Source organism: Eutrigla gurnardus (genome assembly GCF_963514095.1).
Source record: "Eutrigla gurnardus genome assembly, chromosome: 21".
Lineage (NCBI taxonomy): Eukaryota > Metazoa > Chordata > Actinopteri > Perciformes > Triglidae > Eutrigla > Eutrigla gurnardus.
The window spans coordinates 19,407,742-19,434,479 of NC_139932.1; the positions used below are offsets into that span (position 1 = coordinate 19,407,742).

General features: G+C 43.8%; 3 protein-coding genes across 4 annotated transcripts in view; 2 read left to right on the top strand and 1 right to left on the bottom strand.

The window, feature by feature from the left end:
• The first annotated feature begins 34 nt into the window (after window positions 1-34).
• slc13a4 (solute carrier family 13 member 4) lies at window positions 35-15,237 on the top strand. Its single transcript, XM_084038926.1, has 15 exons — window positions 35-163; window positions 5,669-5,797; window positions 7,665-7,801; window positions 7,894-8,099; window positions 8,212-8,275; window positions 8,358-8,397; window positions 8,478-8,749; window positions 10,385-10,504; window positions 10,726-10,827; window positions 11,153-11,254; window positions 11,437-11,561; window positions 11,742-11,863; window positions 12,066-12,227; window positions 12,749-12,886; window positions 13,336-15,237. The coding sequence occupies exons 1-15, from the start codon at window positions 41-43 to the stop codon at window positions 13,471-13,473; spliced, it is 1,980 nt and encodes a 659-aa protein (XP_083895052.1). The 5' UTR covers window positions 35-40; the 3' UTR covers window positions 13,474-15,237.
• Window positions 15,238-15,249: 12 nt separating this feature from the next.
• coa6 (cytochrome c oxidase assembly factor 6) lies at window positions 15,250-16,333 on the bottom strand. Its single transcript, XM_084038929.1, has 3 exons — window positions 16,157-16,333; window positions 15,770-15,925; window positions 15,250-15,600 (listed from the first exon to the last, which is right to left on the bottom strand). Exons 2-3 carry the CDS (start codon window positions 15,911-15,913, stop codon window positions 15,502-15,504), a joined length of 243 nt encoding a protein of 80 aa, XP_083895055.1. The 5' UTR covers window positions 15,914-15,925; window positions 16,157-16,333; the 3' UTR covers window positions 15,250-15,501.
• Window positions 16,334-24,172: 7,839 nt separating this feature from the next.
• ptprz1b (protein tyrosine phosphatase receptor type Z1b) overlaps window positions 24,173-26,738 on the top strand; it is a 43,018-nt gene continuing 40,452 nt past the window's right edge. Inside the window, exon 1 of one of the 2 annotated variants that reach the window (XM_084039422.1) lies at window positions 24,173-24,559. In XM_084039422.1, the coding sequence (XP_083895548.1) occupies window positions 24,502-24,559 (58 nt within the window). In that variant the 5' untranslated portion in view covers window positions 24,173-24,501. The remainder of the gene's footprint in view (window positions 24,560-26,738) is intronic. The other variant, XM_084039423.1, reaches the window with a different exon arrangement.

The following is a 26,738-nucleotide window of genomic DNA, read 5'->3' on the forward strand; positions in this document are numbered from 1 at the left end:
CTGAGTTGTGGCCGGTGCGATCCAGAGTCCCGGGTCATCCATGAGGCTAGAGGCCGCAGCCAGCATGGATGTGTTCAGGAAGCTGTGGAAGGCGCGGAAGCTGATCCTTGTGGTGTTCATCCCGCTGTCCCTGCTCCCCTTACCGCTCATCCACCCCACCAGCGTGAGTAAAGGAAATCCAATACTATTATTTATTATTTTCAACAGAAAAGAGAGTTAGCATCTGGCAGAGAGAATGTTTTTTTTTAATACAATTAGAATTTAAGGGAGATAACTAATAAAATACAGCAAATTAAACTAGTTAATACTACTGGTCACTGTAAGGGAAATGCATGGCTATTATATTGGAAATTCACAACAAATAAGGGTGACAGAGTCTGTAAATTGTCCATATTGAGTAACATGGATGAAGAAACACATTCCATATATATAATTATATAATTAATTAGTGATATAATCACTTCCTGAGTACCATGAAGTCTTACAAGAATATTCAGTGATTAATTTACCAGTGAGCGATACCAAAAGGCACCCTGTGTATATTAAAAGTAGCATACATGCTGTTAATGTTTTATTTCAACACAACAAGGTTATTGTTATTAGTGATTATCAGAGATATCAATAAACCGAATAAATACCTAGAAAACAGCAGTAAACAAAAACATCCAGCTGATGTTCCTCCTGGTTGCTGCCAACGGCTTCACTGATGGGCTGATGGGGTTTCTGTGTGTGTGTGTGTGTGTGTGTGTGAGAGAGAGAGAGAGAGAGAGAGAGAGAGAGGGAATCAATCAAAAGGCACTCTGTCTGCTGTTTTTGAGGAATGCTTGTGCCCAGCTGTCCTGATTATCAGCTGATCTGTGTGTGTGGAGGGGAGACATCGCGACATGTTGATGAGATGGTGAGAGAGAGAGAGAGAGAGAGAGAGAGAGAGAGAGAGAGAGAGAGAGGAGTGAACCACTCCATCCTCCTTCAGGCTGAAGCTCGGTTTTAAAACAGGCTCTTATTCTGCCTCGTGGCTCACGTTTGTCTTCTCGTAAACGTCTCAGACGGAGTGAAATTGCATCGGAAACAATAGGATTATCTCAATCTGAATAAATCCAATCTGTTCAAGAATTCACCTTTTTTTGAGTGAAATTACAAAAAGAGTTGTTGAAAGGTGATACTGGGTCAAAAAACATGTTGTGACTCATTCATGATTGTATTTATTCTTCTTGTTGCATATTTGTCTGTATTTGTATGTTTGTAAAGAAGCAGGCTGGTTGTTATCGAAGGCTCAGACCTGCTACGACGGCGTCAACATGCTCTCCTGCCAGGTTAAATTCTATCCCAGTCAGTGAAAAGCTCTTACAGCTTTTGCATATAAAAGCTTGACTCAGATCAGATTTTCTGGCTCCGGTAAACTGACAAAAGATGGTGGTGCTAAGCAATCATTTCTCAGCAAAAATCTCTCGAATCTTTGAAAAACAAATGTTTTCATAATCCTCACAGACTCCTTTACACCATCTGGAATTCAAAAAGATTCATTCTGTTGAATGTAATTGGCAGTCAGGAGAATCACGTGATTGCTTACGTGCGTCCGAGCGTGAGTGAGTGTGCGTCTCTGTGTCCGTCCGCAGCTAATCTCCCATTCTGCTGCAGCAAACGACATAATATTTTGGGTGGCCGGTCACGGCTGCATGCTCAAGCACCTCTCATGGTTTTGGAGACAAAAACAATGTTTATGCCTTGTTTTCTGTTGATCAAGCTGCACTGAATTAAACTGCATAAATTATTTTCTTAGTCAATATGACATTATCTCACCACACGGTGATCTTAGCACGTTTACACAACATAAAAAAGGTATTTGAATAAACAGGTGTGTGTGTTTGTAGCTGACTTTTTTAATAAATAATAAATAGCTCATAAACATATCTTTAATATTAACTTTCAGCCACTTGATAAATAAGGCTCCAAACAGCAAAGAAACGAGATGTGCATCTTTTATAAATAAGCTCTTCCGTGTAACGGGTATTTGTTTCTTCCAACATCATTAATATTCACAAGAACTGTTATTTTTTCGCTGTCTCGCCCCCAGGATGTGAGGAAGGGTGGGTTTTTGTTGGCACGAGTAGGTTGTCGCAGGATGAGGCCAAGAAAGAAACAAAAAAAAAACTTCACTACAAAGAAAAAGAAAGAAACAATCCAAAGCAATTAAGTTATATAATCACAGCACCACAACGCTGGAGTTTGGGCCCCACGTGGCTTCCTTACAACACCAGGGACCCCAGACCGCTCAAGAATGTGACAGGGGTGTGTGTGTGTGTGTGTGTGTGTGTGTGTGTGTGTTAGTGTTTTGGAGTAGTACTGTGTGCAGCTGCAGAAAGACAGAACATCTGCTGGATGCAGTCAGGCCAGGTCAGGGAGAGACGGGACACAAATCCACAGCCAATGGCAGATATAACACTTTGTGACATTTTGCATCCCCGTTTAAATTGAAGGCTTTAGAGTAGAAGTAAGTCCAGCAGAATGTATTCTTTAAATGTTGAAATTAAAATGATTGTTTGCCTTTTTAAAGACATTTAAATGCATCAAAATTGGGGAACTTCAACATTCAGAGTTAACTACAGAACTTATTTCATGCATCGAACCAAAAACCCTTTAAATGCAGAACTAATCTCTGGTCCTTAGGACTCATTCCTGCAGCGCTCTGATTGGATGTCGTTGAATTTGGTACCGACGTTCATGCAAACGCATCATACCTATGAATAGCCAATTTAGCAATTTACAGTCATCTATTAACTTAACATGCATGTCTTTTGGAAGAACATGCCAATTCCACACAGAAGGCCAAATTCTGAGAGAATTTAAACCTCAACAGCTGATTGTAAAATCTGTATTTACTGTTGACTGTCAGTTTAAAAAGCCCATTTGTCATCTGCTGATTAGTTCAGTGAAAACATAATAATCTGCCTCGTAAGTCATTGTGTCCTTAAGCACCAATCATCTCCATTTCCTGAGACGTCCACAGATAACAGAGAGAGGTGATGAGACAATCAATGGGCTTCTATCACGTGTCGAAACGGAAACCGTCCTGTCAGCAGAGTCGGGGGAGAACGTCCCTCTCACCTGATAGGACTTTAAAAGTCACGGAGATATACCTGATAGGAACTCTGTTAATACTGTATCATATCTATTAGAATGTCCGTTTAGATTCTGTCACTACGAGATGGGAAGTCATAGAAATATGTGATGTACTTATTTTCCCTCTAAAAGAAGCTGAGACCTTTCCTTTAGAGCCCGACCGATAAAGGATTTTGAAGGCCGATATTTTTTTTTATTTCAGAAACGCATAACAAAACATTAACAGATTTCCCTAACATTAGTTATTTGTAGTTATTTATGAGTCTTCACTAAAATAATATGATAATGCAATTTTAAAAATAAACTTGTTTATTTTATTGTCACAACGGAACATCAAAATATATTAAAGTTCTGATAAATATAATGTATAAAAATACAAAGTTAAGATATAAAACTTAAAGTCCTTTGAACAAAAACACAATAACAACAACAACCAAACACAAAGTTACCAGTATTAAAAGACTTGGTAAGCTTCATAAATATAACTTCAAACAAGACTGGAGACAAATTCTGTTAAGTTCTATAAGGGTGTTTCGTCCATTTTTATTGTATTTTGAAAATATTAATTTATCAGCCATTATAAATGCCGATACCGACAGTAACCGATAGTTTGGAAAATGCCTAATATCGGCCGATAATATCGGCCCGCCGATATATCGGTCGGGCTCTACTTTCCTTCTCATGTTTTGATGCTTTTCTTCCCCTCCAACACCAACATGGATCGACTTCTGCTCGTTGCCACGTCTCAGGTTAACGTCTAGGTTGCTTAACTAGAACAAACAGAAAAGAAGCACAGGCGGATGTTTGAGGATCTGATTGGAACTGTATTGCTTGTGTGTGGAAACTTTGTCCCTGATAAGCGGAAACCAATAGTCGATGATCAGTGACGGCTGAATCAGGGACTCTGAGTTTATTTACCTGTTCTTAGATCCTTTATTGTGATGATAATGCATTTACTTACAAAGCCCTTTTAAAGGCCCATTGCATGGTAATAAACACAAACTTCTTTGGATCTCCATGTGATCTCTGCTGCAGTGAGTTTCTGGTATTTTTATTTTTCCCTGGGAGGATTTAAATTGTTTTGACAATCTTTTTTTTGGCGAGGCCCTCTTTGATTATGAACACCTTGTTCTGTTCTCGGCTTTAATCCCACAGCTGTGTGCCTGGAAATGCCTCTTTTCCTCCTGCCAAGTTATGTTGTCGTGTCAAAGGTGACGGCCAAACCAAAAACCATCAGAACTACACCATCCCCACCAGCCTCAGACCTTCTTCAGTTTAATGTTTGCATGCTGAATTTAGCATTTAGCTCAAAACACCTCACAAAGCAGCTAGCATGGTTGGGGATTGTAGTCCTTTAGTGAGACTCACGTTTGCAGGTTGTGTTTGTGTGCTTCTCCACTCTACTTTGGAGCTATTAAAACAGCATTTTCCTGAAAGCATCATTAGGTTTAACTTCTAATGTCTCTTTAAACTGGAAAAGTACCTTTTCTTTCATCACGGCCAACGAAAAGGAACATTTTATAACTTTAAAACTAAATTTAATTCAAACAGTAGACAGCAGAGATGCAGAAAGGCAACTAAAAATGGGTCTTTATGTAGTGAATTCTGTAAAGTTATGGTTTGAATGCTTGTGAGGTCTGGACATGCTTCATCCTGAAGTCCTGTGGCTAATTCCCCCCCTTCTGGGGTTTATTAATTTGAGATTAACTGACCTGCTGCTGGCAACATTTTATCTTACATGAATGTTCCACTTATATAAAAGTATGACAGGCTCACGCAGCATGCGGCAGCAGAGGGAATGTTTTACATTTTGCTAATGTGGTTGATTGACTGTAATCTGAGTTTATATGAATGTAACCCATCGGGTGTAAAAGGTTAATGAAAGTCTTGGTAATCATCGTAAGGTCTTAATGAATGTCACAAGGTTCCTCTTTAGTTTTTGATGTTGGGGTCACTAAGCCCGCGGGGTTGAGCATGAGAGGCTGGTATGTTGATGTTGTATAACCATCACCAGATTAATGCAACATCAACGTGTACATGTGTGAATGAGAGAGAGACGACACACGCAACACACTCATCGAGATCGTCCGAGAAATACGAAGCTACAGCCAGGAGATTGTTAAAGGAGCATTACACGACTTTCAGAGCATTAAGAAAGCAGCAAACAAAGATTTGCGATGTAAAGATATAGTGTATTTTTGTTTGAGCAGAGACTGAAGTCAACCTTCCCTCTGTGTGTGTTGTTATCGGAGCTTCTCCGTTCATGCTTTCAGTGCATTTATCGTGCATGTGAGCCTTCCTCACTGGACTCAGTTAAGCTAATACTTTACATTTACACATCGTGTTGTGACGGTAGACAGATTTATTTTTACGTTTTTTTTTTTTACGACAGAGCCATGCTAGCTGTTTACGTATCCTGGCTCTAGGCTTCTCTTTTTCTCACAGTTTACGAAGGTGTTCAATATGTCTTAAGATTTATGAAGCTACTTGTGTAAAAGTATGAATCGTATCGGCTCGCTGATGAAGCATTAACATGTCTCACCACTAGGAGGCATGCTGTGCGTACGTGCTGATGGTGACGGCGGTCTACTGGGTGTCCGAGGCGGTTCCCCTGGGTGCTGCTGCTCTGGTCCCCGCCTTCCTCTATCCGCTCTTTGGGGTCCTCAAGTCCAGCGAGGTGAGTCTCCTTTTCCTTGTTTTATATCCTATAATTTCCCCTCTAAATAAGGGTTCATACTTGTTAGCAGCAATTGGATGAGTTTCCTACAACTTCACAAATTCCAGCCGTGTTAATTGTTGTTTTTTTTGACAGTTGATATCTAATTAATATTAACACATCCAGTAGATCATGCCATACATTCATAGTCCCTTCCAGTCGACTCATCATCACTCATTTTATTTGCTACCATACGTACTAATCAACTCTACTGACCTTAATCTAGATAAACTGAAATGTTTCTGTTTACATTTCTAATCACAGAGCTCTCCATAAACAAAGGGAACCACATTTTTCTGCGAGGGATGTGTTCTCTGTGTCGACCAATCAGATGGCTGTTTGTTTAGATGTACAGTAAATCCAGCTCAGGAGGGAAAATGGGTGAAAGGCCTTTCTGTGCTCTCGACTATTACAATACATGTGTCTATACGCTCTATGTATATGAGTGAGTTTTTTTGACGATGCTTATTGTATTATGTGTGTTGAGATAAAAGCCCCATTAACCCGGCTCTCATCATCATTATGGGATGTTCTTTCATGTCCGAGCACATGCATTCACACGTGTCGGGAAGATAGACGGGTCTCCATTAAACTTCTTCACCTTTCTTATCAGCCGTTACATAGAGAGTGACCCGTACGCCTCATATGACCAAATCGCATTGACAAACAGTGACAAAGCAGCCTGTTAGGCTCTAAGCCTCTTCTGATGGAGTTCCATAAATATGTCAGCAGAGAGCTTTATGCAACATTTTCAGTTCATTACCGTACTCCCGTCTCCCCCGGCAACCCCCACTTTCCCAAATAAACCCAACTAGTGAGTACGAACAACCTCAAGGTCATGACTTGAATCATTTAATAAGACTTTTTTGATGCTGTTAAGTCACCATAGAGATTTATTATCTTAATCCGCTGTGACTCCTGTACATATTCATTGTATGTGGTGAATGGAGCGGCTTCTAAATACACATTAAAGCCCGTATTTAATCTGATTAAAGTTTTCCACATGACACTTTCTAAAGAATCCAGTCTCCCAAGTCTCTCTTAACATCGAGTAGAAATCAAAAAATGCTTTTCTTCAACTTTTTAGATCACATTCCCATAATATGTGCTTATTTCACAATATATGCATAAAAAACAAACATTTCTTCATATTTTCATATTTGATTTAAGCCCTTCTTGTAACTCTACAGCTCAAATATTCAGTTCCACTTGGGAATACTGACACATTTCCAAGGATGCAATGCAAAATGACCCTTAACCTATGACTCTAAACCTAAATGAAGACTGACTAGTGAGAGGAGGAAGTATACGGGACAGGTTTATACATACTGCAGCTGTCACCTCTACAGTTTATAGTATAGTCATAAGTGAGCATCTAAAATATTCAAATCATTCTCCAACCAACAGTCCTACTTTTCTAATTTTAAACTAAACACTGTTGCTCTTTAATGTGATTTGGAGTTATTATGAAGAAGGGAGGATGCTCATTAAAAGCATTAGCCTGCATCCTGAGGTTTATCATCCTTTTAATTACATGGAAATGACAGAGAACGAGAGTGCAGGAGGAAGTGCAGCAGCTTTTAGGTGAGAGGTGAGGAGACGCTGGCTTATACAACAGTGTGAGGTCGTGAACTCTGCGGGTGGGAAGTAGGGCAGATTAAAAAGAACAAGTGGCAAACTGTAAGTGTTGATCCAAAGAAAGCAGAGGGGCGAAGGAGGGAAAAGCAAACGGCCTCCTTTCTTGTCTCAGGATCCCAAACGGTACCTGCATGTATTGTAAAAGTAGTGATGTCTCTGTGTGTGTGTGTGTGTGTGTGTGTGTGTTTAGGTGGCTGCAGAGTACTGTAAAGACACCACGCTGCTGCTGATGGGCGTCATCTGCCTGGCTGCCTCCATCGAGAAGTGGAACCTGCACAAACGCATCGCCCTGCGGATGGTGATGATTGCAGGGGCCAAACCCGGCATGTGAGCATTTATATTAAATCTACTTCTTCTGCAGGTTAAAATGTAGAAACACCTCCATCACTGACCCCTCCCTCCCTCCCTCTCTCCTCCAGGTTGGTGCTGGGCTTCATGTGCTGCACAGTGTTTCTGTCCATGTGGCTCAGCAACACGTCCACCACCGCCATGGTGATGCCCATCGCCGAGGCCGTCCTGCAGCAGCTGATCTGCACCGGCCTGGCCGACGGCCATGTGGACTCCGAGACCGCCGAGGCCCCCGAGGTCGACAGCAGTACGTCGGGCTGCGCCGCCACAGGGGGAGGTCACTGAACTACAAAAGCTTCTTTGCACAAAAAAATACATTCTTGACATTAAACCAGATGTTTGATAGCAATGTGAAGTTGTTAAAAGTTGAAATGATGAATTGTCTGCAGCTGTTTCGGACAAAGAAGGGAACTTGGACAAAAACCAGCTGGAGCTGCTCTATCGCAGCGACAGGTACGACAGGTGTATTATATAATCTTATCTGACATCTTTTATCAGTGTGAAGGCTTATATATTTCCTCTTCTCTTCCTCCAGCAGCGACTGCACTAAACAGGAGCTCTCCACACTCAGCGAGGTGAGACTTCTTTTTGACACAGAGTGGATTTCATATCTGTTAGGAATGACGACATAATGCGAGTGGACTCTTGTTCTCAGGTGCAGCCTGGGGAGGCCAATGGTTTGGGTCTGAGGGCGATCTCGGACCAGGAGTTCATCAGACACACCAATGGACACCTGCCTCCGGTGGCGGTTGAAATCCCCAACGTGAAGCGGGTGAAGGCCAGGAGAGACTCCCAGTATCCCACCAAGAGGGATCACATGATCTGCAAATGCCTGTCGCTCAGCATCACGTACGCCGCCACCATCGGCGGCCTCATCACCATCACCGGCACGTCCACCAACCTCATCTTTGCAGAGCAGTTTAACACGTAGGTCCACACACACACACACACACACACACACACTGGCAGTGAGAATAAATAAATACTGGTCTCAGACAGATGTTGTTGGTCTGGTATTAGCGGACTATTTACAGCTTGATTGGATTCTTGGCTGCTGTGCTGGTCAGACTGAGACAGTACATGTTAACTCAGTGTCTGGTGGGGGGGGGGGGGGGGGGGGTGCTCACAAGATCTGAGATCAAACTAATCAGCCCCCTATAGCCCCAACAGAGCCGATTTCCTCCAGCCACAGCTCTAAGCCCGACAGAATGGCCTCCTTCATGTCGCAGCTTGTTGGACAAAGGTCAGCTTTTGATTCTCTGTGTGTGTGTGTGTGTGTGTGTGTGTGTGTGTGTGTGTGTGTGTGTGTTTGTGTGTGTGTGTGTGTGTGTGTGTGTGTGTGTGTGTGTGTGCAGTAGTAGGCTCAGCTGTTTGTAATCCTAAAGTGATGCTACAAGGAACAGCAAGCAGTGAAAGTCTCCCTAAATGTCATCTCGGGGTTTGTTGGAGGTCAAGATTTATGATTTACCCGACCTTTTACATTAAACTAGTGCTACAGCCACTGGTTTTGTAGCTCTATTATGTGATTTAAAAGCTTTTATTTTGAAAATGCTGAGATCCTCAATGTGAGCCATGTGGTCTCGGAGTGTACAGATTAGAAAGACAAGTGTAAATGAAGGAGATGGATCACTTTGGTTTATTAAAGTGAGTTTCTGCAGCGCACACACACACACACAGACACACACACACACACACACACACACACACACACACACACACACAGACACACACACACACACACACACAGACACACACACACACAGACACACACACACACACACACACACACAGACACACACACACACACACACACACAGACACACACACACGCACACACACACACACAGACACACACACACACACACACACAGACACAGACAGACACACACACACACACACACACACAGACACACACACACACACACACACACACACAGACACACACACACACACACACACACACAGACACACACAGACACACACACACACAGACACACACAGACACACACACACACCATCTCTGACTGTCACCTTTACCCTGCTTACTGAAGCAGAGCGCTCAGCGAAGCATGTCTGAGCAAACACACGTTCTCACCTGTACAGCTGTGGATGATGACATCACAGCGGAGACTGAAAATTACAAGCTTGACTTCCATCTGTGCAAATGTTTCTTTGCGGTGCCTGACGCCGGCGGTGGCTTTTCGATGGCGTGTGTCGCCAAGGCGGCGACCTTTGTGACCCCTGCTGTGCATGAGGTGGAGCTTTCCAGCTAAGACACAAACCAGAGTCGACAGATGCTGACACACAGTCATTTAATGCACCTTTTCTGGGGTTTGGAGAATCTCTACAGGACATTGCATTGCTTTGACTCCTTCTTTCTCATTGATTGTGCTGCTGCACAGATAATCAGCTGGGAATGACATCAGCTGTCAAAGTACCAGAGGCCAGAGGTCAAGGCAGGTTGTCTATAGGGGACAAGTGGTTATTTTCCCCTCAGCTAAGCTCCTGTTTCTGTGTGAGTGGTCACATGGTCTCAGTCATGCTTCCTTTTCTCCTCCTCAGTCGCTATCCCGATGCGAAGGTGATAAACTTCGGCACGTGGTTCATCTTCAGCTTCCCCATCGCCATCATCATGCTGGTCCTCACCTGGCTGTGGCTGCACTTCCTCTTCCTCGGCTGCAAGTGAGTGTGTGTGTGTGTGTGTGTGTGTGTGTGAGTACCGTGTGATTATGTCGGGTGTCCACATCCTTGCCTTTCATCTGCCGAGTGTTGCATCACATCATTTTAGATTCGTGATAATCCCTCCGTCTGCCCGCCGTTGAGCCACGGCGCCTTTTTTGGTGTCCTGTGGCTGCAGGTTGGAGTGTGTCATGATGTGTGTGTGTCTGTGTGTGTGTGTTCAGCTTCAGGGAGACGTGCTCGTTGAGCAAGAAACGCAAAACCAGGAGAGAGATGCTGTCGGAGAGGAGGATCCAAGAGGAGTACACCAAACTGGGAGCCATCAGGTGTGTTTCTGTGGCTTCCAGACTGGACGTCCCTGGAATATTAATATCATTTTAATGTATTTATGGAAATTGGGTTAATTCCTGGGACCGAAAGTTAGCAAGTAAATGTTATTATTAAACGCTGCAAAAGATGTTGACCTCCACATACCATTCAAAGATATGAAAAGCTTTTAAAGTCCCAATAAATAATGTGAGAATTTAAGCAGTAGCCTGTGTGTATCTGACTCACATGCCTTGTGTGTGTGTGTGTGTGTGTGTGTGTGTGTGTGTGTGTGTGTGTGTGTGTGTGTGTGTGTGTGTGTGTGTGTGTGTGTGTGTGACCCAGCTACCCAGAGGTGGTGACCGGGGTTTTCTTCATCCTGATGACTCTGCTGTGGTTCACCAGAGAGCCTGGCTTCGTGCCCGGCTGGACGTCTCTTTTTGAGAAGTAAGTGGCCCATAATGTTGCGACGCACCATTAAGTGCTGAGTCGGCACCATTAAGTGCTGAGTCAGCACCATGCGAAAAACACTTTACGTTGAACTTTACGACCCCTGGGCTGATAAGAAGAGTGTAGAAGGTGTTCTCTTCTTCTTCTACATCTTTTATATGTGTGTTATCTCTCCTCAGGAAAGGCTACAGGACCGATGCAACAGTGTCCGTTCTTCTGGGCTTCCTGCTCTTCCTCATCCCCGCCAGGCGACCCTTCTCCTCCTCCTCCTCCTCCTCCTCCTCCTCTAGCTGGAGGAACACAGGTCAGGACCATGCACTTCTTCAACTGGCAGTACTATATTTAGATTATCTCCCCGGGGCAGATGGGACAATGAGAGGGCAGTCAGTGAGGATGTAATTTTGACTATAAAGTATTGTGAAAGTAAATGACATCAGCATTCCAGCTGCACTGACATATCTTTCTGTGGTTTTTAAACCATCAGATGATGATTCAAACTCTGACCCGTTGGCTCCCATGATCACCTGGAAGGACTTCCAGAGACTGATGCCATGGGAGATCGTCATCCTGGTGGGAGGAGGCTACGCGCTGGCGGCCGGTTGCAAGGTAGTATGCATGTGTTTTCTGTGTATTGATGTGTAGAACTGTAAAAAGAGCCATTTTAGCCTTAAAGACAAGCAGCAGGTCATCTCATGAAGGTCAGGGGGGCTTCTGATGCTGAGGTGAGAGACAGACTGTAACCCTTGTGGAGGCTAACATGTAGTGTGTGTGTGTGTGTGTGTGTGTGTGTGTGTGTGTCTGTGTGCAGGTGTCAGGCCTGTCGGTGTGGATCGGCAGACAGCTGGAGCCCATGAGTGGTCTTCCTCCGTGGGCCGTCACCCTGCTGGCCTGCCTGCTGGTGTCGGCGGTCACAGAGTTCGCCTCCAACCCGGCAACTCTCACCGTCTTCCTGCCCATCCTGTCGGCGCTGGTACGACACACACACACACACACACACACACACACACACACACACACACACACACACACACACACACACACACACACACACACACACACACACACACACAGTACCTGATGAGGCTACACCCTTGTGCCTGCAGCTTCACATTGCACAGAATGTTATATTATATTGTCTTTTAAAGGAATATTACTATTCCTTTAAAAGACACATTGCTTGCAATCCTCTTTTCAAAGGCCTGCTTTTGCTTTATTGCAGAAGTTATTCTGTTTCTCCAAAGCAGCCATTTTGAAAGAACAGCATCACTTTGACTTTGCTTCCCTCATGTGGATTATTGGTTTCTCATGAAGGCTGATTTCACATGCATGAGTATCACACTCTTATCTCTCTCTTCCTCTTCTTTCTGTCTATCTTCTTCCTTTGCTCTCTCTCTCTCTCTCTCTCTCTCTCTCTCTCTCTCTCTCTCTCTCTCTCTCTCTCTCTCTCTCTCTCTCTCTCTCTCTCTCTTCACCTCATCTTCCTCCTTCCAGTCGGAGACTCTGCTCATCAACCCCCTCCACACTCTGATCCCGTCCACCATGTGCGTGTCATTCGGGGTCATGCTTCCAGTGGGGAACCCCCCCAACGCCATCGTCTTCAGTTACGGCCACGTGAAGATCAGCGACATGGTACGACACACACACACACACACACACACACACACACACACACACACACACACAGAAACACAAACACACACAGAAACACATGCACACGCACAGAGAAACACACACACACACACACACACACACAGAAACACAAACACACACAGAAACACATGCACACGCACACAGAAACACACACACACACACACACACACACACACACACACACACACACACACACAGAGAAACACAGACACACACACACATAAAAAACACATGCACACGCACACAGAAACACAGAGACACATGCACACGCACACAGAAACACACACACAAACACACACACACACACACAGATGCACACGCACAAAAGGCTCAAAGAGGCTCCAGAGTTGTTTTATGAAATCAGAAGGATCATTTCAACACATTATTTTAACCATACCACCATGTTTGCCCCCCCTCCTCTCCACCAGGTGAAAGCAGGCTTCGGGGTGAACCTGATCGGCGTGGCGGTGGTGATGTTGGCCATCACCACGTGGGGAGTTCCCCTCTTCAACCTGAACGAGTTCCCGGCCTGGGCGGTGGCCAGGAACGTCACCGGGGGCTTGTAGTGACCGCTGCTGCTGTGGGAGGAAGAATCACTGCAAGACTAACTGAGAGAACCAGACGGAGGGAAGTATTTCTGTAAAGACAATGAGAAAATGACGTCCAGTCCTTTCTTGGACGGATTAAACTGGACCTGATTTGGACAGAAGGAGAAGAAGAAGAAGAGGAGAGTGAAAAACCATTTCCTGTTGCGTAGATATAATAATTAGAATTGTATTTTTATTGGCCACAAGGCGGCGTTACGAGGAATGAGAGCCGCTGTGTGGACCTCCAGCAATGAACTTCTTTTTATGTTTTACCTCCATTAATGAATCACTGAAGATATCACTAAAATGGTGATCAGAAAACTTTCGATTTATAATAGAGATAATGATAAGTGTTTTCAGAGCCACATCATGCCTTTACTTAGAGGTATAAATGAGCTGTGTGGCCGTAGATCAGCCTCTCTTCTGCTGCACTTAAATGTGTTTTGATTGGACCAGGTCACATACGCTGCAACACGATGGGCTGGTTGGCTGACAGAATTTTTCAGATGTATCTAATATGATATATCTTTTTAAAGAGGTTGTGTATATTTACCAAAAAAATTCAAAGCTTGCACACTGTCCAATAGATGATTATAGACTCATTTGTGCCTGATGACTCGACCAAAGTTTCTAACGCTGATTTTGTTCCCCATCCTACTGTGAACACGGACCAATCACCTCGCAGTATCACTAGTGCCTTTTACCATTTTACTGCCTGTCACACTACACTTTGAGCATGACTGTCTCGTGGGAATCAGACCTCCAACCCTGGCGGTGTTAGTGCCTTGCTGCAGGAGTGTAATTGTGCCCTCCTGTGCTAATGACACCATGACAATATTAAGAATGTAAGATGTACTGTATTTAAGGTATAAAAAGTCCTGAGTTGGTCGACTAATCAAACCAATGTGTCATTTATACTAACTTGCTTTTGAGCTTTCCTTTCCTGGTCCTGCAGTTAAGAAGGTGTTACACATTGTGCGTTTCCAGCCAGTTGTTTCTGATTCAACTGTGCTCTCCTTAATTACTTCTTTGCCCTGAATCTGTTGGGAAGATGCTGTTTTTTTTGTTTTTTTATATTGAATACATCAGAAAATCAGAGAGTATTTGGCTGGCTGAGATCCTGAGGTTATTATGCCATATAATGATCCTGAAAATGAAATTCTGTGTTAGTCAGCAGGTTGAAGACCCTTTTATCCAGAATCAATAGCTACTGTAATCACCACAAAAGCCTATATTTGTTTATGAAAAGTGTTACCTTAGCATGTTAAGCAACAGGATGACCATGTGTGGTCTTTACTCAGGAGGTGTGACATTTTTGTCTGATAAGAAGTGGACTTGGGAGACCTCAAAGGTCCCTCCAAGTTGAGTCCAAAGCCTTTAAAGAGGAGAGAGAGAGGTAGTGCAGGCTTGTTTGGTACAATCAACAAATCAAATGCAAACTCTTGCCTAGTGGTGAGAAGGTTTGCACATAACATTCACTGTACTGTGCAAAAATGTTAAAGATGTGCTTTATATTTTTACACAAGTTTAGGTCTTGTGCCTCGTGTTGGCAGAATCAAAAGCCTACGCTATATTTTGTAATTTATTCAGTTCTATCTTGATGGTGTTGCAAAGGTCACTGCTGTTGTAAATACATACAGATTTGTAATATAAAGCCTGTTTCCAAATGAGATGTAATATTCCTAAACTTGTTGTAACTTGATATCACATTAGACAAGAACTAGAGTACATGCACAACAATAAAACCACTAAAACTACTGATTGTATGTATTTTATTTAGTTACAAACGACACCACAAAGTCAGACACACGTTTACATTTTGTCTAATGGGGCTCAAATCATTTTCAAACGGCTCGCTGCTGATATGTATACTTTTATCTCTGTACAAATAAATAACAATAATGGATGAATTTCAGGTACTCCGTCCATATTAAAGTTAGGAAAACTCCCGTCCCTGGTCCCGATAAGGATGAAAGTCTGCAGCAACGTGACCGTGCTGGCCAGTGGTTAGGAAGATTGCCGGGGGCCTTCAGCAGGTGTGAATCCTTCTGTCTGCATCTTGTCTTTGTATTTCAGGAAGTCTCGCCTCTTGCTGAAATATTTCACCTGTCAGGAAACAGAAGACGGGGGAAGCTGAGCAACAATCCTGCAGCGTTTCATTTAGGTTGCACACTTGAACAGTGATCTTTACGGCCTATTCTGACTCCAAAAAGATAGTTATACTAAATAGAGATCTCACTATTCACAATGACGTAACATTAGAAGGTGTATTTACCCACTGAGCAGGGCAATTGGCTTCAAACTCTGTCTGGAACTTCTCACATGAGGCAACTTTGTCACCATTGTCATCCAGACACTTCCACAACTTGTCCCTGGCGTCCCAGCAGGCCTTCCTCTCTGCAGAGTTTGGTGCCGTCATTGCTGCTTAATCCTGGGGGGAAAGTATTCAACGAAAAGTCAACAGGAATGTAGTGTGAAGGGTTGGGAAACAAACATCTTATCCCTCAAAACACAGTATTTACATACTGTCAGCCTCAAAACACTCACTATGTTAATTAAACCTACAATACACCACTGCATCGCGTCCACTACTTATAATTAGCTGTATATCACTCAATAACACAAACACAGGTAAACTGATAGTAGCTCAACTCTCACTCACCGAATTAAAACACTTTAAAAATAGATATTTCCTCGTCACACCCGCCGATTTGCTTCTGTCATCCCATATAACCCCAATAATCCGAGCAATTCCGCCGCTTTACTATGAAAACACCAGACTTTCGTGTCAGGTTTCAGGTTTCTGGGCTGTTGAGTGAAGGACGGCGCGTTGCGACACTTCCTGGTCGCTTAGTGATGACGTCAAGACGCGATAGACGAAAGGCACCAGTTGATGGCGCAGTTCGCTAACAAATTCGAACTCAAGCGTTTAAAAAAGGGTTTTAAACATTATTTCTTAATAAAAACAGCTAATTAAGTGAACGTAAACGTACCAGGATGTTTCCTGACGAGTTTTATTTAACTTACGGAGGGTTAATCGTTTTAATTAGGTGGTGTAATCCGACTGGAAATTAAGCAACAGGTGAGATGCAGTGATTTATTAGCTAATGTAGCATCCTTCGTTAGCTCAGTAGTTTTCCTTAAAGTCAACATTGCAACGCGGTGACGTGGCCACTCTGTGTCTCAACGGTGTTCAATGTAATGACGTCATGTCATAGTTCTTTGTAAAGGGTCACAGGTCAATAAATCATAATCAAATCAAATCAAATTGCACATTTTAAGGTGAGTAAAATAGGCTGAATTATAGGAGGATTATAGAACCTTGGGAGCCTCTTTGCCTCCACAAGTGTTAAGCTACGTGAACGTACAATAAAGTTGGTGTGTGTGTGTGTGTGTGTGTGTGTGTGTGTGTGTGTGTGTGTGTGTGTGTGTGTGTGTGTGTGTGCGCGCGCGCGTGTGTGTGCGTGCGTGTGCGTGCGTGTGTGTGTGTGTGTGTGTGTGTGTGTTAGCCTGGCAGTGAGTAAAAAGCAGAATGAAAATGTGTTTGGTTGATTAACTCCCCTCTCTCTTTTTTTCCTCCGTCCCTCAGCCACAGTGATGGAGAATAGCCCCGCTGGTTGCCATGGCTCCCTGCAGAAATCCATCTCAGTTTGTGTGCTTGTGTGCAGACTGAAGGGAGTTTAAAAAAAAAAAACAAGTACTCTGAAGCCGGGGTGAAGAGCTCGCCCTCTTCCCTCTTCTTAGAAAGTAAGTGTTTGTTACCTTGTGCATGTATGTGTCTCTCCCTCGATGCTTCAAGAGACAGAACTTCATTTACTATTCACAGCACTCACCGTCCACTGACCTCCCTTCAAGTTTGTTTCCCCCACTGTGTTTGAGTGTTTTTGTTTTAGTCTGCCCCAGTACGGAGCTTTAAGACAAAAAGACAAAAGGTTCCTGTCCACGAACCTGTTTTTAAAAATGTGTTGCCATGCATGAGAGTGTAAATTCACACAATCCCTGCAAAGGAGCATCAGGTTGAAGGTTTGAAAAATGTTAAAAAGAGAGAAATATGCCTCCATAAAATGACTCAACCTGTTGGGTATTGCAGACTCTCCTCACATAGCTCTCACAGGTTGCTGGATTAGATGCACTCATTAGACTATGACAGCCGTTGAAGTTATTTTCCATTTCTGTTTTAAAGCAGAACTCAACGTAGCTGATCCACAGTGCCATTCTTAGACTAGGCACTGAAGCATTTCCTCTTCCATCCTCTGCACTATTGTCTACGCCAGGGAGGGGGCATGGGAGTATGTGTGGAGAGGACTACAATGTGAATGGGGCAATTAAGCTGCAGCAGTATGATGTATTATCCATTCACAGTAATCATGACTAACGGAAAAACAGATCTGTTGGTGAGAAAAATACTGTTCTGGGGAGAACAAGCTGTCCCGGCCTGCAGCGAGAGCTACCTGCCGTATCTCAGACGTAATAAAAAGAACATGGATGGATCAGCTGACCTCGTCATAGAATGAACTGTTCAAATTCAACAGCACAAAGGCTACCTGACAGGCCTGCTGTCACGATCGTCACGGACAGAAGTGGATCTGCAGCGGTCCTGTCAGTGTGGATGACAGATACTCGACACAAGTCAGGTATAAAGCCAGGTTTACAGTATTGCAAGGGGTTATCAGGCATAACGTGAATCCATAGAGGATGTGGAGGCATTGACTGCCACCACAGTCCAAAAAAGATGGACTCTTCCAAGTGAGCATGGCGTATAAGCCAGACTAGTTCCACTGGAGCCACACCATCAGACTGGTTGATTTGCCTTCATCTCTTTGTGATGTTATGGATGCAGTGCTGAATTTACCTCACTTTAACTGGAGTTCTTACTGTTCTTTATGGTCTCTGCAGGTTTACAGCTGCTGTCCGATCATCATCCTCCTCTCCACTGGTGAGTTGTTTGAATGCACAAACAAAAGTGTGGGATGCGGTTTAGTTCATTTTGATGTATTTAATTATCTTTGGCTTCAAGGGCAAACTGCTTTATGTGACTTCCTATAGACATTTAAGTCAATCAGTCTTGTTAAAATGACATTATCACATGGTAATACAAGTTAACCAAGAGATCATGAGATTCATAGAAAATGGTCTCAATCATGCAAAAGTTCTCTGCGTCTCTCTATCTTACTTTATTTTCCAGAACCGTCATGTTCGACACTTTGATCTGATTCATTGGAATAAGGTTAATGAGATGATAATGTGAGTGAGTCATTCAGAACACGGTCTAAGCATCTACATTTCTGCCACTCTTTCCATTTACCACCATGTGCCAGACACAGTTAGGTTGTATTTCAAAGTGGAAATTTATGCAGTGCATAAATATTCTGCAAGATGCCATCGTTTCCCCGAGAGACGATTAAGAAGTTGAAAGAAAAGTGAAAAATGTAAAATTGCCCTGGCGTGATGCTTTAAACTGCTAAAATATTTAGTGTGTGTAAATCCAAGATATCGTGGTCCGTATGTGGATAATGCGGTGATGCGTGTTGTCCCCGTGTCAGTGTGGGTTTTCTCCGGCTTCTTCTCACAGTCCATGCAGGTTAGTTAATTAATGACTCTTAATTGGCCGTCGGGGTGAATGTGAGTGTGAATAGATGTCCGTCAGCCCTGTGATGGACTAGTCCGGGTCGTACCACGACCCTCATTAAGCTAGTAGTTGTAGATAACGGATGGATGTGTATAATGTAATATGTCTTATTTCTCACATAATGAGGAGAGAGTGTAAGATGAGTCATGTGACTTCTGTGGTGGAACCTTAGTATGCCAGGAAGGTAAATGTCAGATCACAGTCAGTTCATAAAAAGGCCAAATACACACTTAAAGAAACGCACTCTTGCTCTCTTTGAGTTTCAGAAACACACACACACACACACACACACACACACACACACACACACACACACACACACACACACACACACACACACACACACGGGCAGTGAGCTGTTACTGTTTTCTGAAGCCGCTTGATGCTGATGCCAAATGACAACTATGACATTACTCTCCATGTCTCCATGAGTCTCACGGCTTCCTCTGCTTTCTTGTTTTTCCTCTTGCCTCGGATCTGACGGATCTACAAGAATAAGAGCTTTATTGATTGCTTAAATGAGAGTAGATTCTCCCTGAGGGAACATTTGGCTCATCTGGGAACCTGCATGTTAATTAATCTGCACACAGTCCAAATCAATAAAGGGCTTACAGGCGAGAGCCTTAGCTACAGCGTTTTCATGCACACCTGTCCAATGATAGAAGGCTACCCAGGACTTTAACATACACTGAAATTAATTGTATTTTGTATAGATCAGTGTTTGGAGCATTTACACACTTACATGCACAAATGCACATGGGCATTAATTAAGTACACTATGCACATAAACACCAGGACTAACGAGCCACACACACAGTTGTTGCTTTGTTGCTCAGCAGGAATCGAACACCGATGGCATCTCTCTCTCTCTCTCTCACTCACACACACACACACACACACACACACACACATACACACACACACACACACACACACACACACACACACACACACACACACACACACACACACATCGACCAGTATTTGCCAGCCCAGTGGTGTCCAGGATACTGACCTCCAGTCGCCACCGCTGGAAGTCAATATCAGTTTCAACTTGGAAACAACATCCACTGTCATGGCAACAGGGAGACACACACAACACAAATGGAAATAATCCAAATAATATTAATCAAATCGTGAGCTGGCTATAGGGGCTCGGGGTGGGTGATGGGCGTTTTTACCCGGCTCCTCCGGTCCACATGTCTTTGGGCAAGACACCGATCCAAATTGAACTTTTAGTTCACCTTAACACTTTACTGGAGGATGTTTCCTCCCAAGAAATGTAATTGGTCCACAGCATAGACTGAATGCTGATTTATTTATTCATTTTTTGCAACCAGAGGAGAAAGAATGCAAGTTTAAGGCACTCGTCTAGAGGCTGCCACCTCGTCGACAGTTCATCTTGTGGACACCAGAGTGCTGTTAAGTCATTTTATATTGATCTGGGGTTTTTTTTTGCGTGTGAAAATGGTCGAATTAGTCGATTGCTATCAAATGTAATGTTCATGGTCCCCCCAGAGGTGTAACAACAGAGGATTGATATTTAAACTGGTAGAAATATCCCAGTTTTGAACTCAACATCAAACTCGAATCAGAAACACCTGGTTTTGTATATTATAGACGTTGCCATGACAACCATATAGCAACCAGTGTAGCATCAGAAACGATGGACCGAGCTATGTTGTGCATCTTCTCTCAGAGCCTCATGGAAATCTCCTCAGTGTCGACGAGATAGGCCAAATACCAAACAGTGGAAGACTTAAATGAACTCCTGTTGAGCCATTGACCTTGCTTTACTCGCATAAACGCAGACAGAAAAACACAGAGCAAACACGTAATCCATAATCCATAGCTGCCCGTGTGCAGTGAAACCCGAAGCAGCTTTTCTCAGCGTCTGGAAAAAAAAGCTCCAGATATTCAGCAGGGACGTCCCGCTGTGTTCGCTCGCTGCGTCTGTGCACCTGTCGACGGCTGACATGTAACTCCGTGAGCGCGAACATGTGTGTTTTTGTTGATATGATGCTTTCATCCTTTTAACACTGACGTATCGGCTCGAGCTCAAACAGCTGTGTGCTTGTTTTAGAAGACTCAATAAGACGGCTTTGTTTTGTCTCCAGTAGCATTCATCTTTTGGCCTTATTCTTTCTATTTTTGTCTTTAATCACACGGACTGATGCTACAATCAACATGTTGTTATTCCACACACACACACACACACACACACACACACACACACACACACACACACACACACACACACACACACACACACAGGCTTTAATCCCGGAAGCACGGAGGCAAAGAAGATATTGTAACGAGCATCCGAAAAAAAATGTTGGTCCAACAAGTGAGACAAGGCTCCCGCCTGAATTAAAGAGGATTATCTCTCTTAATTTATGCTAATGAATGCTCACGGAGTAACGAGAGCAGCGTGTTATTGTGGGACGGAAGCCCGTCTCACACTCACAAACATGTATAAACTCACACAACCGTGTGTGTGTGTTATTGCACCATTGAAGCCTGTTGCTTGTGGGCGTACTCTCCATGCTTTTTTACAACACACACACACACACACACACACACACACACACACACACACACACACACACACACACACACACACACACACACACACACACACAAACACACACACTCAGCACTATGCCATTGTGTACTTCATGGGAATCTTGTTGTCCAGCCACTGCCAAATCTCACCACCATTGCACACACACACACACACACACACACACACACACACACACACACACACACTGAGAGACCGTCCTGGCTTGGTTGGATCCACATTCTTGTTTCGTTTCACCGCTTTAAAACATCTTTAAAAAGAAATCCAAGCTTTGTGAGGCAAATGAAACCCTCCGTGGGAGTCACTGTGATATTCCAGGAGAGACTTGTTGTCTAACAGTATATGATTAGATATTTAAAAGTGGCCTGACCATGCTTTTTTGTTTTTATTATATGACATTGTCACATTGTCTTCTGTGCCTGTAGCGACTCTGTATGTCATCTTGTATTCCTTGTCAAGCATCAGGTCATAAATGCTGTATTATTGCATGATAGAGGAGGTAGCTGCACTCATATTGAGCTGCTAACAGAGATAGGAATGTATGCGACAGACCAATCTGCAAAATACTCTATAGAGATATTACATTGCCTTGTAGCAGGTAATAAGGTCTTGAAACGACCAAGCATGACAACACTTAACCTTCATCTTAAAGGGATAGTTCGGAATTTTGGACATAAGACCTATTTTCCAAGTGAGCTGGTGTGTTTGAGACGTCTGGAGACGTTTTCAAGAAATTTCATTCAGTTCTTCTAGTTGCCGAGTTCGCTTATGCTATGGCTAGCGCAAGTCAATGGTTCTTAGCTAGACAGGCATTAAAAACAGTCTTGCCCACTCCACAGTGCACCCGAGGCAAATCAATTAAAACACTATACTGTCGATGTACATATCTGTGTTGATAGAATAGTATTTGAAACAAAACTAACCTCGCATCGCATGAATAATCAATTTTTTGAGGAACTAGTTTCTCAGCAGCAGCGGAACTTTACTTTGCTCCGTCGGACTCAAAACTCTAAGACGCGCTGCTCGGAATACTGCCCGTAAATAGGCAATCGAACCGGGCCAAACTGTCGGCACTTATACCCCCAAGGCTGTCTGAAAAGCCCTCGGTGCTCACTCAAACACCGGGCAGCCCACGGCCACGCGAAGCCACAATTACGCACCGCAAACCTGGTCCGTCCGGAGAACCGTAAACCCTCGGACGCGTTGCGGGGATTCCCTCCGGTAAATAGACACATGAACACCAACGAATAGTCGGGCCTCATGCCCTCAGAGCTGGGTGAAAAGCCCTTGGACCGCAGACCAACACCGGGCAGCGGGCGGCTCCGCGAATCCACACATGCGGACTCTCCGTCGGACTCAAAACTCTAAGACGCGCCGCCCGAAATACTGCCCGTAAATAGGCAATCGAACCGGGTCGAATTGTCGGGACTCATGCCCTCAGACCTGGGTGAAAAGCGCTTGGACCTCACGCAAACACCGGGCAGCCCACGGCCACGCGAACCCACAATTACGCACAGCGAACCCGGACCTCTGCTCCGTCCGTAGACCCGTAAACCCTCGGACGCGTTGCGGGGGATTCCCTCCTGGCACCACCAGTCTCCGTTTGTTCGGTCCCGGTTCTCAGCTCCAGCGGGGGCTATCTCGGTCTCCACAGACGCTCGTTCACGTTCTGCCCTTTGAGCATCCCTCTCGCGCAATTCTTCCTCTGTATATTCAGGCTCGTACAGGTACGGTTGGGTTTGGGTGGAAAAAAACTCCTCATCAGAGTCTTCAAAAGTTTCAGTATATTCTCCAAAAGAGTCCATTTCTGTGAGATTGAAGAAACTAGCACTGCAGGCTACTCTGCGTCTGTAGCAATGACAGCAGGTAAACAAACTATTATAGAACCGGTAACTTGTAAGTGCTAGGTGATATCAGTCCGCCGCTGCCATAGCCTACTAGGAAGTATGACACGCTGCTGCTGCTGCTGAGACATAAATCCTTAAAAATGCAAGGTTGGTTTTATTTCAAACATTCTATCAACACAGATATGTACATCGATAGTCTGCCGTTACAATTGATTTGCCTCGGGTGCACTGTGGAGTGGGCAAGACTGTTTTTAATGCCATGCTAGCTAAGAACCATTGACTTGCGCTAGCCATAGCATAAGCGAACTCAGCAACTAGAAGAACTGAATGTTACGTCTCGAACACACCGGCTCACTTGGAAAATAGGTCTTATGTCCAAAATTCTGAACTATCCCTTTAAGGCATTTATTCTGATATTCCACAGTGAAAAGTTACATGAATATTATGCAATTAATCTTATTTACGTATTTATCCTGTATATGAGCCTGGTTGTGCAACACTTTATTCTGAAAATTCCTTCATGTCAGCTCCTCTGAACAGTTTCAGTGAATTTACCGTAATTATCACAATACGGGCGCACTACACATATATATATACGGGCGGCTGGCTTGACTTCGGAAAAACGAATGACGGCTCACTTGACCGCAGTGCTGCGCGTCTCCTGCTGCGATATACGTGAGTGCGCGTCCCTTACCAAAGCGAGCAGACCGAGCCTGCCTGCCTGCACTCCCTCCAAACCAACAACCCGGACCAGACTAGACCACACCGAGAGCCAGACCGACCGGAGCAACTTAGCCGCGGCGCCCCGCACAGAGGCGGGCAGCAGAGGGAACGCGACGATGACCTGGTAGCGCATCTTTACGCACCCGACCCGCCGTCCGTCCGTCCGCCCCCCTTTATAAAGCCCGCATCCTGCATCCTTTACGTTTAATTCAGCCGCGGAGACCATGGAGACGGCAGTCCCCGGGATTTTCATCTCCCAGCTGCTCCTTCTCAGCCACATAGGTGAGAAACTGGAACAGATTTGTTGATTTACTGTGATGCTGTGCACGTCCAACACCGATGCGCCTTTTTTTATATCGTATTCCCTGCGCACAGGTTGATTTATTGTAGATGGCATGTTGTCGGAGCATGCATCTCCGACGTGGGAATGCATGTTTTTAGGTTGCAGCTGAATATTCCCCTCGACACACGTTTTCGTTTGGAGGGAATCATCCGCATAGAAGCAGGGCTTTTTCTTCCCTCGATTTAAAACAGCGTCTCCCCCCCCAAAACACATGTTGAAGTATGAATGAAGTGTGGATGTCGTGGTGATGACTGTGGTGAATAACGCGTCCGGTGAACTTATTTCATGGAGCAGTTCAGTTCAGTTCAAACGTCACTTTCGGTCACAGCCGCGCGTTTCCTTCATGCAAACTTTGCTTGGGTTAATAAAATCCACATTTAGGTCATATAATAACACATCTATGATCTTTTTTTAGAGAGATATTCCAATCACTTATGGAGCTTACGTTGTTGCATTACTACAAAGTCCTATATATAAGTTGAAATTTAGGGTATTCACTATTTTACTTTTCAGGCATCACTTGATTGATTGATTGATTTTTTTACAAGGGTTGTTGGCTTTAGATAGATAGATGTTTGCAACAGTAGATGGCTAGTCGCTTGAGACATCAAAGGTATAAAATATATATATATATATATATATATATATATATATATATATATATATATATATATATATATATATATATATATTTTATATTTTTTTAGTTCCAGTGCTACGTTTTGGAGTTTCGTTGCATTCGTTTAAACACTTTGATATCACGTCATGATGTTCATTTGATCCATATCTCCACATCCGGCTCCACGCTCTCGATTAAACGATGTCATCGTCACATTTAAATGACAAAACTAATTTGCTGTCATGAAAAGTGGCACAAACGGTGGAAGCGTGACCAATAAAGTCAGGGCTGATATATTGGATTAGTCCACCAGTGACTGACAAGGGGACAGAAATCTGTGAGATAGTTTGGAAACCTCGTTGGCCATTATTCTTTAAACAACGAGATATTGAGATTATGAATATCTGACATATTTCAGGTAATCAGTTTGAGAATTGAAAGTCTCCTGAAGGACCTCCAGTAGTCTGCATTCACATCGTTAGTAGAAGCTTTGAGAAATCCAATGGCAAACTTTCAACATTGATCCTTGACGAGGTCATGTGATTATTTTTATTTCATTTCTTTTTTGTTCTACAAAAGTGCAGTTTTTTCAAACCTGCGTTTGATGAGATTTTGTTTGATAAGATTAAATCAGATGAGCCCATATTCTTCCCTTTCTTTCTAATATTTAAATAATTTGGTGCAGAAACAAATGGTGATAACAGTAGACGGGGTTGAGTGAGCGCTGGCATTCCTTAAACAAACCCCTCACGTGTGATTGGTTGTTTCTAATCACATGCTGCTCTTCATAGAATTAAGATCACATTGCCCATAAATGTCCTTCCTCCACCTGCAGCCAACAGTTCTGCTCACTTTATGAAAAGATCACGTGATCTCTGAATCCCAGATTGCTGAGTTCATTCTCTGGTAGATTTTTCTTTTCTTCTTGATGCTCTTCTGAGAAGTTGGGCAACGCTCTGAAGTTGCAAGCAGTCGAGGTTGTTTCCTCTGGTTTACATGCAACCGTCTGATGCAAGTTATCTCCTTTTTAAAATCTCTCACATAGAGAGAAACACACTTTCCTTTTTTAGGGAAAGGATATCCAGCACCCTCCAGCCATCTGTCATACAATATGCCTGGACACCACTCAAAATCACAAACACATTTTATGTCACGCTTGGCCTCTCGCTCACACTCGTCCATGCAAGTCGCCGTGATGTTGTGTCTGCTCTCCTGTTTGTGAACACACTCTTCTATCTGGAGGCCTTCACTGTGTGCCGTATGCTTTCCAACAGCATGGTCCCCTCCTATACAGTCCATCACATCTGACCAATCAGCGGCCGTCACACCTCCTGCCCGTGTTTCCTTTATGTGCAGTCCAGCAGGACCGTTTTGATGCCATTGAATGCATTTAAACCCCTGTAACGTTTTAGAGTGATGTCATCCCGCCGTTACAGATTTAAAAAATAATCAGATTGGGCTCAGAGTGATGGTTGAGTCTCTCCTCCTCCAGACCTCAT